This window comes from Trifolium pratense, linkage group LG2 (assembly GCF_020283565.1).
Source record: "Trifolium pratense cultivar HEN17-A07 linkage group LG2, ARS_RC_1.1, whole genome shotgun sequence".
Lineage (NCBI taxonomy): Eukaryota > Viridiplantae > Streptophyta > Magnoliopsida > Fabales > Fabaceae > Trifolium > Trifolium pratense.
In genome coordinates this window covers 52,261,703-52,272,224 of record NC_060060.1, presented here as the reverse complement: position 1 = coordinate 52,272,224, position 10,522 = coordinate 52,261,703, and the positions used below count along the sequence as shown (strand labels likewise).

Below are 10,522 nucleotides of genomic sequence, written 5' to 3'. Positions count from 1 at the left end.
AGTCAGCTAGTTACTAATTAACAACTATTTCCTTAATTAATGCTTGCTCGCGTGATCTTCACGTTTCTAACGGTCATAACAAAAATATATAAATAAAAATCCCACACAAACATTATTTATACATCAACAACAATTCATGATAGTGATTCTTCCACTTATCTTTCTCTCTTTTGCAATTGACCCTACAATCATTCGTTTTGTGAAATCAAGATGAACTAAGTTCATGGTTTGAATGCTGCTGCTGGTAATTTCATTGTACCTGGTTCCGATCTAAACAATGTTTATATCGTCATTTCCTTTGTCTTTGTCCCCAATAATATGGGTTGACGTCCTCGTTGTCATCAGAGCAACAACAACCATAACACCAACAAGTTGTTATCTTCACCAACATATGTCAATGACAGATGATTCTATCCGGCTCTTCAAAACTTTTATCTCAAACAACAACATGGGTCACAACAATTTTTTTCATCTTATCAATGTTGATGACACAACAACACAGTTTTTATCAAAATAAGATAATGATGTAGAATCCATTTGCATTATATGTCTATGTGAGCTGTCTCATGTATTCCACAAAAACTGCATTCAATAGTGGATTATTGTCAGAGTGACATGTCTTAATGTTTGTTATAATTAAGTAATCATAGATCACTCTAAGTGGTATATAATGAGTATCAATTCAATCAATAATAGTTCAAAATTTTAAAAGTTCAATATGGTTACTATATGAAAAATTAGTATGATTTAAAAGAGTGATTGGTGTATAAAAATTGAAACTATTGTCCCATAAACTTAGTTCAATTGACATGAATATCTAATCTATATAAGAAAGTTGATTGTTCTGAAAAACTCTCAATTACCCTTACTTAAAATGCTGCCATGTGTTCAAAGTAAGGACAATTGGTGTGTCCACAAAATTGATAACTAAACTAAAAGTACACTACTAACTAAGCCATCTAAGCCATATGACATTTTGTGAATAGAAAGGAAATGTATCATTGAGATTGAACCAAGTCATTTAAGCCATGTGACATTTTGTGAGTATAAAAAAAATGTATCATTGAGATTGGACCAAACCATCTAAGCCAAACCACATGAAAAAGACCTTTCAAGTACAAATAAACCATGTGACAGTGACATCACTGGTTTTGACCCTTTTTCCTTCTTCTAATTTTGGTTCCCAATGTATGACACTGGACTGGGCAATGGGCTTAAGGAAATATCCATTAAGCCCAATTAGAGTAGAAAGGAAGATAGGCCCAAATCGAATAAACCCTGAATATCCAACAGGCGAGAAGAAGCCCAGGGGCGACCAATAGCAATGAGACAACGCCAAGAAGGGTAGATTTTATGTCATTAAAAAAGTATCTTCTCCTTCCCTGCGTCAACTGCTAGCTTAAGGGAGGAAGAAATCAACTTCCTATAACCGCCATAACTTGGAGGCCAAGGTTATCAACCCTATCTCCACGCTGTATCACAGAAGGAGATGCTAATGACCGGATTTCTAGGAATCTTTGCTTGGGGAAGAAGACTGAGTGGTCTATAAATAGCTTCACACTTTCATTTGTAAAGGATCGAATTCTGACTTATAAACTCCCAGGGTTGTTGGGATTGAACTAAGGTGTAATCAACATCATTTCATCAATAATATAACCCCCTCAGAGTTTTTACCAGAACATTTTGGCGCCCACCGTGGGGCTGCGGTAGAATCATTTGTCCCAGCCTACCACATAGACCTAGACAAAGAGTTAAGCATCTCCACATGGCTGGGGAACACGAAAATCACGATAACTCTAGTGCCAACACTCTGCAAACCGCCGTCTTGGAAATTCGGCGTTTGCAGACTCAGATTGCGGCCATTGAGGCTGAGAGGGCACATGAGAAAGAAAAAGCAAAGACGATTTCAGAGGATGAGGAAGGAGAGAGTATCTTGGACGTACAACCATTGGCACAACACTTATGGGATACTCAAGTTATGGAAGCAATAAAAGTTCCTCACCTTCCTTCTTTTGACGGAAAAACGGATCCTCAGGAGCATTTAATGGCGGTAGAAACACAAACCGCTATAATGAACGCTCCACAGCACCTAAAATGCAAATTATTAGCCGGCACACTCAAAGAGGTAGCCTTGCGTTGATACATGAACCTTCCAAGGAATTCAATCGAAAGTTATGCTGATTTTCACAAAAAGTTCATCCACCAATTCGCTGGATCGAAACACGTGAGAGTCACGTCAACTAGCCTTTTCTCCATTCGTCAAAGCCATAACGAATCGTTACGCAGTTATCTCGCCAGATTCAGCGAGGCCACCATTAAGGTCTCAAATCCCAACCAAGAAATGTTCGTAGCGGCTTTTCACAATGGGTTGAGAGCAGGGCATTTCAATGAATCTCTGGCCCAAAAACCAGCATCATCAATGCAGGAGGTCAACAAGAGAGCAGAGTGTTATATAAAGGGCGAAGAAAGTAACGCTGAGAAGAGGCAAAGAGACGCCAAGGAGAAAGAATATGTGAGTCGTACTACGAAAGCGCCTGATCACCAGCGACAAAAGGCCGGAGGTCACCAAGAAGACTCATGGCAAAGGCGCCATGGCAAGCCTTATCATCAACCGCCAAGGGGAGAATTCCGAAACCATCCCGCCAGGGGAGAATTTACACCGTTAAATACTTCCAAAGCCTACGTGTTAGAAGAAATTCTTACCAGCGGGTTAGCAAATCTTCCCGCCAAGAGAAACACCACCATCCCCATGGGACTCGACGATAACGCTTGGTGCTCCTACCACAGATACAGAGGTCATTCTACGGAAAATTGTTTCCGCCTAAGAGATCTGATCGAGGAATTGATTAAAAGCGGCCACCTCCGGAAATTCATTGAAGACGCCGCACAGGGGCGAGTCGTCGTACCTAAAATCCCCAGGCAAGAGCCATGGAATACGCCTGGGCCAGGTAAGGAACCTCCCAAAGGAAGGATCTCTGTGAATACAATAGCGGGGGGATTCTCAGGAGGAGGCGAATCAAGTTCGGCGAGGAAGCGATATGTTCGCCGCGCAATTTCAGAGATATACCTCATCAGGCAACCGCAATCACTCGCCTTCCCGGATTTGGCATTCACAGCAAAGGATGGTCTTGAGGTGGCTCCTCATGATGATGACCCTCTGGTGATACAAGTCCAAATCCTGAACTGCGATGTAAAGAGAGTCCTGATCGACTCAGGAAGCTCAACAGATATTATGTATTGGGAGGCCTTTAAGGCCATGCAATTAGCCGAGGAACAGTTACAGCCATACGCCGGAACTTTGGTTGGATTTTCCGGGGAACAGGTAGACGTGATGGGCTACGCCTCACTACTCACCACCTTTGGAGAGGGGAATAACGCCAAGACTATCAAAGTGCGATATTTTTTTTTAATAATATTTATTGTCTTATGTTTTTTTCTTTTGAAGGTTGTCTATTTCATTTTTTATTTTATATTATTTTGAATGTTGTATATATTTTTCTTTCAATTGTTTGAGATTGATTTTATTTAACTTACTTGAGTATGAAAATACGATATATGTTTAAGGATGTTACAGAGGCATAGTGGGGTGGGAAGTACTTCCCCATTCATTGTTCTTCATTCAACAAAACTAAGAGATTCTCTCTACCTCCCTCTCTCTCACATCGCTGTCTCCTATGACACTCTAGGGACTCCATCAATAAAAAATAATTGTAAATTTTATACTATTTTTAAAATGAATATTAACAAACTTTGACCATTTTACCACAAAGAAGCAATCTTCACGTGTGAACGTCAAATGAAAAAAATTATGTATGGATTTACACTCAGATTGATGAATTAGTATTCCTAAAATGGTTTGAACGAGGTTTATGGAAAACTTAAAATTGGAATTATAATTATTTTTTTTCATAGATTATAAAAAATTAAAATTATATTAATTTATTTTAGGTTTTTCAAGTATTTCATCAACCGGATGTAATCTAGTGAAAGTGCGACAAATACAGAATATGGGAAAATTCTCTTAGTCAATGTGTATTTATAATAGTTGAGTGAGAAGTGTTTCTTATTTCCTATTATATACCACAGAGAGATTCTCTCTCCCCCCTTTATTTATATCTCTTTCTCGTCTTTGTTACAAGACTCTATAGAGACTCCATTAACAGAAAACAATTGTCAATTGTTAATTCTATATTTTTTTTAATGAATATCAATAAAATTCTCGTGCTCAGTTATCACTATATTCTACTTACACTTTTTAGAAAAATGTTATTTAAACACACTTATTTGACAAAATCACAACAAATATATTTCAATTTTGTGTCTCAAATTTTGTTTGAATAATAATAATAATAATAACCATAATAATAATAATAATAATAATAATAATAATAATAATAATAATAATAATAATAATATTTTCACAATTAAGGTGGGTTTTTCTTTTCTTTCTACAGGGGGTGTGCAAAATAAGCTAAAACTGTAATACCGATTAAGTTTGGACTTGTACTCGCAACTGGAAATTAAGCATGGATTGGGCTCTAGAGAGATATGATCCTGGTCTCTTAAAAATCTAATAACATGTCTCAATTTTTAGTTTTTATAGGTTCTCTAAAAATAAAAAATTATATATAGACGAAGCGACAAACAACTTTAAAACTCAGACATATATCTATAAAGTTTCGGTTTCAAATAAACTCATGTCCATATAATCTTATATCTGACTAGAATATCGACCTGTACGGTGCACGGGTCTGATTAGCTGTAAAATATATAATGATTAAATAAGATATGATAATTCCAATAATGTAAGGTATATGAAAAAAGTTGAGTAACATTAAGCGATAGTTCAACAATAATTTTGGATAAATATTCATACAAAGAAAATTATGTTATATTACATAAGACTTCCTTATAGACCACATTCGAAGTCTTAGTCGTATCTTCACTATCGTCATCGATGATCAATATTTTTAATCCTTTTCTAGAAGTAACTCTTGAAATTGCAACATACAACTGACCATGTGAAAACACTGGCGACGGAAGATATATCCCAACATGCTTTAAAGATTGTTCCCAACTCTTATTAATAGTCATCGCAAAAGAAATCATTATAGGAAATTGTCTCCGTTGAAATTTAAAAGGAATTATCACGTCAGATGGTGTCAGAGAAAATCTAGGTATGAAAACCTGATCACCAATATTACTTCCTGAAATCATTTTTCCTTCAAGAGCACGTTTTCCCAATCTCGTAATAATAAGTCTTGTTCCATTGCATAATCCTAATTTTTTTATTCAAATTCCTTAATAGCATAACTGGAACTCCAACTTTAAGTCTCAACTTGTGATTTGGAAGTCCCGACGTAGAAATCGTGTTCAAAAATTCGGGAGTATGAACATCATCCATGGTTTGATCGTCTACATTTTGTGTGAGTGGAGTATCATAACTCAAATATATTTTTTCTTCGTCAGGAATTAAATCCAACATATAATCATTTATTGTGTCGACTATTGAATTTTTAGGAGCTAGTATAGCTCTATTTTGGAAATACGTTATATCGTTCATGTTTTGTAAAAGTTGAGGATAAGTGCTTTCAACGATAGAAGCAAGAGGATCACCTGAATTTGGAATCAATAAATCTGATGGAATGTCAAGTTCTAAATCATCGTCGTTGTCATCTCCAATTTCTCCATCGCCAACACCCAAAACCCATTCATATTTTTACTCGAAGCACCACCGAGAAGCCTCATATTTTTACTCAATGTTAAAACTTCACAAAAATTCCAAAGAACCGAAGAATTAATAGTAGCATGAACAACTTCTGGTCTTGTACCTTTGGGTATTACTGGTAGAATTTGTCTAAAATCTCCGCGAAAAACAACAATTTTTCCATCGAAGGGAATGTGTTTATTTTTTTCATCAACAGACTTGAGAATATCTTTTAAAGTTCAATCAACAGCTTCGAAACAATGTTTGTGCATCATTGGTGCTTCATCCCATATAATGAGCTTTGTTTTTTGTATTAATAGCGCCAAAGGGCTTTTAGGAACTATGGTACATGTAGAAAACTCGTCAACATTTAGAGGAATACATGCCTTGAATGTGTTGTTCTACCGCTAGGTATGAGCAATGCAGCGATCCCACTTGAGGCAACTGTTAAAACTATCTCACCTTTTGAGCGTAATGCGGCTGACATGACCCTCAAGATAAATGTCTTCCCTGTACCGCCATAACCATAAAAAAAACACACCAGGTTTGTTTTCGTTAACTCTTGTCATGATTGTGTCATATACTTTACGTTGCTCTGAAGTCATAGTTGACATCAATCTAACATGTTCCTCAACTAATGATTGTCTATTATAATTCAATTCGTCGTGTATTAAACTATTTTGGATATCAGGAACTAATGATGTGTCTGCTCTAGGCATTGAAGGATAATCTTTTAAACTCTTCCCACAGCTACGTAACATCATCTCAATATCTGATAGTGCATATTGTATCAATTGATCATCGGTTAATATTAAATCTGCAATGTTAAAATCAAAATAATGAGTATGAATTTATAACTGCACGAAACCTATCCCTTAAAATTATACCAAATTGTCCTTTTCCGGTATATACCAATGTAAGCCAAGCCCCGATACGGCTGATATTGTAAAAATCTTTTAAAGCATACCAGCCATGCGTTAAATAAACATTATTGTTATTTTTTTCGACAAATACTTCAAATTGATTCGCGAACGGATCTACCAAAGTTGCGAAACGATAAATTTCGTGTCGAAAATCAGCAGAAAACATCTTCGAAAGCATCACTGCACCCTATAAAATCAATGAACAATAGAAATGTTTGGAAAAAAGAAATTTGAGTTTTTTCCATTTAACAATATTCTATGAAATGATGAATATTGCATATTATTTATTCCTTGTTAAATATCAATCTAAATCTAAATATAATAGAAATCACTCACTAAATGCAAAATTGTGTCGTGTGTGAAAATCCTAATATCAATACTCGGTATCATAATTTTAATAGAAATAACATATAAAATAAAATTAAATATAATTGAGAATTTTGGTGTAAAAAACAATCTATTAAAAAATTTGGAACTATACTAACTTCTGTTACGCAAAATTCAACGCAGTAGGTCCGATATCTAATTTGCAATTCATTAACCAACTTCTCCCGATCAGATAAAGGATTGAGATTCAAAGGACCTGTTTAAATATATATATATATATATATATATATATATATATATATATATATATATATATATATGGGAGGGATCAAATTACACCGGTGTAACATTTGAGTAATGTTACACTGCTCAATAACGCTTCAACGAATCCAAATTTTATAAAATTCACCGTTGGATTGAAATTTATATCATATAAATCATCCATGTTCAATTTTACAAAAATTTAAAATCGTTTGATATGTTATTGAGACCGATCAAGATTAACGCTTTATGTGTTTTTATTGAATATCGTTAAGCTTGATCAATCTCAATAACATATCAAACGATTTTAGATTTTTATAAAATTTAACATGAATGATCTCTATGATATAAACTTTCAATCCAACGGTGGATTTTGTAAAATTTGTATTCGTTGAAGCGTTATTGAACGGTGTAATATTACTCAAATGTTACACTTGTGTAATTTGATCCCTCTCCTATATATATATATATATATATATATATATATATATATATATATATATATATATATATATATATATATATATATATATATATATATATAGGGAGTGTATCCGGTGAGAACTGATAAATATTATGAGAAATGAGAACTATTGATAATAACCATTAGATTTAACTAACGTATCAAATTAAAATTATCTCACTCACATAAAACCTCACGTGATCATACTTGTGTAGATTGAAAAATCTTCTTAGATATAATATTTCCTAATTTATTCCTATAATCTTTCTTAATTTAATTTATTATTAACTCAGAAACTGTCCACTAATTCTATTCTAACACTTGAACATTCATTCGGCTTGTTCAATTCCCTCTAAGAAAATATTGGATATTTGTCTTTCTAGTTTTTTTTCTTGGCTTTTTTGTGTTCATGTTTGAGGTTTTTGAGATAGAAAATGGACAATAATTCTAACCCAAGATGTGTGCATTTGTTCAGCTAAACAAAATGAAAAATTACCATAACAATTAATTAAATACAGCAACACATAAGTCATGTTGGTGCTTTCTTGAGGAGAGCCATCGAGTCAAGTACTTGTGAATTTTTAATTTGTGACAAAGTTGTTGACGGTATGGAATTGATTAATTTGTTGCATGTTGTTTGATTTGCACTCCTATCTTGATGTTTTGTGTTTCTAAATAATTTTTTGCAAAAGAACCAGTGGTATATATATTAAGCGTAATGCTTTTGGTTATAAAAAAAAAAAAACTATATTCGTGAAATTAAGAGAAAATTGTATCACGACATTGTTGTGTTAAAAAATTGAACAGAGAAGTAAAAATTTATTCAGGTAAGTTTTGAAGGAGCTGCAAATGAATTAGGAAAGATTATATATAAGAAGATTTTTCAATCTGCACAAATAAAATCACATGAGATTTTAAGCGAGTGAGAAGATTTTAATCTGATACGTCAATTAAATCTAATGGTTACTATTAATAGTTCTCATTTTTCATTTTGTTTAGCTGAACAAATGCACACATCTTGGGTTAGAATTATTGTCCATTTTCTATCTCAAAAACCTCAAACATGAACACAAAAAAGCCAAGAAAAAAAACTAGAAAGACAAATATCCAATATTTTCTTAGAGGGAATTGAACAAGCCGAATGAATGTTCAAGTGTTAGAATAGAATTAGTGGACAGTTTCTGAGTTAATAATAAATTAAATTAAGAAAGATTATAGGAATAAATTAGGAAATATTATATCTAAGAAGATTTTTCAATCTACACAAGTATGATCACGTGAGGTTTTATGTGAGTGAAATAATTTTAATCTGATACGTTAGTTAAATCTAATGGTTATTATCAATAGTTCTCATTTCTCATAATATTTATCAGTTCTCACCGGATACACTCCCTATATATATGTATATAACTTTCCAAATCACATGTGATAATAACTTTCCAAATCTCACATGATAATTATTCTCTCCATTTATGATCCGGTAGGAAAAAAAAAATTGATCAGGAAAGACATAAAAATATTTCGTGATGAATAATATGGTCAACAATAATTTTGATATGATATACTTTTAAAATTGATGGTGCTTATCAATTATTGCACATAATTTTAATTACAATTGTTATACTTGTCATAGTGGTTGGAAATATTGCCTTACACCGAAGGGTTGTGGGTTCGAATCCTAATCAAGACAAAATTGTATTATTTTTTAATAAAAATTACAAGATAAAATGAAGGGAAAACAAATTAGGGTTTAGAGTTTGCTTGTGTATACAAGTTTATAATATAAAAGATGTGGGACTTCTTAACCCCCTCACGCTCAACATTATTGAATTTGGTGCGAGTTGAGATCAGCTCCATTAGTATATCCTCCTTTTCCTCCATTAGTTTCCTAGATCTGTGACATGTGGCAATAAAACAAATCAACGGTTCAGGTTAAAAAAGAAAAAAATTGAAAGAAACATGTAAACTCTTTGCTAATCATTCACCACCACTATCATCTCCTTATTCCTTGCTAATCAATCACGTCCATCTTCTTCTTCCCTTACACAATTTCACTATTAGGATTCCTTGCTAATCATTCACCGCCGTCATCTCCTTGCAACTCGCCGCTGAAATTAACTCTCCTTCTGTCTCAACACCATTCTCCGCCATCACCTCTCTTTGTCACTACTAGCACCGCTCGCTGTCACCCTCTCTATCCGTTTCGCCGTCGTCGCCGTCATTTTCACAGTTTCAGTTTAACGGTAAATGGTGATTGATACATTAGTGATTTGATACATTAAAATGTTAATAATTTGATACGTTAGTTTCACTATAATATTTTGATACATTAGTTTCACTATAATATTTTGTTCTTCTTCACATTCTTAGTTAAAATGTTAATAATATGTTTACAAATGTTGGTATAACATGTTATTACGATGTACATGTTTAAAATATTGATTTCACTATAATATTGGTTTCTGCTATAATATTGGTTTCACTATAATATTAGTTTCACTATAATATTTTGTTCTTCTTCACATTCTTAGTAATTTGATACATTAAAATGTTAATAATTTCACTGTCTCCTCCTCTTCTTCTTCTTTCCCAGGAGATTACCAAAGAATCTGAACAGTGAAATTGTCAGTACCAGCACCGCTCGCTGTCTCCCTCTCTATCCGTTTCTCTGTTGTCGCCGTCATTTTCACAGTCAGTGTTACGGTAAATGGTGATTTGATACATTAGTGATTTGATACATTAAAATGTTAATAATTTGATACATTAGTTTCACTATAATAATTTGATACATTAGTTTCACTATAATATTTTGTTCTTCTTCACATTCTTAGTTAAAATGTT

The 10,522-nt window shown here is 33.5% G+C and overlaps 1 protein-coding gene and 1 pseudogene across 1 annotated transcript; one reads left to right on the top strand and one right to left on the bottom strand.

Annotated features, from left to right (window-relative positions):
- Positions 1-2,143: 2,143 nt before the first annotated feature.
- On the top strand, positions 2,144-3,984 carry LOC123904913. The gene is made up of 2 exons (XM_045954515.1): positions 2,144-3,322; positions 3,949-3,984. Exons 1-2 carry the CDS (start codon positions 2,144-2,146, stop codon positions 3,982-3,984), a joined length of 1,215 nt encoding a protein of 404 aa, XP_045810471.1.
- Positions 3,985-4,884: 900 nt separating this feature from the next.
- On the bottom strand, positions 4,885-10,365 carry LOC123904912 (annotated as a pseudogene).
- Between the last annotated feature and the right edge of the window lie 157 nt (positions 10,366-10,522).

Bases quoted from the DNA above. Each gene is read 5' to 3' on its own strand.
- LOC123904913 (XM_045954515.1), top strand. From the start codon at position 2,144: ATGAACCTTCCAAGGAATTCAATCGAAAGTTATGCTGATTTTCACAAA. The intron at 3,323-3,948 runs GTAGACGTGATG...AATTTATTTTAG, and splicing joins TTGGATTTTCCGGGGAACAG to GTTTTTCAAGTATTTCATCA.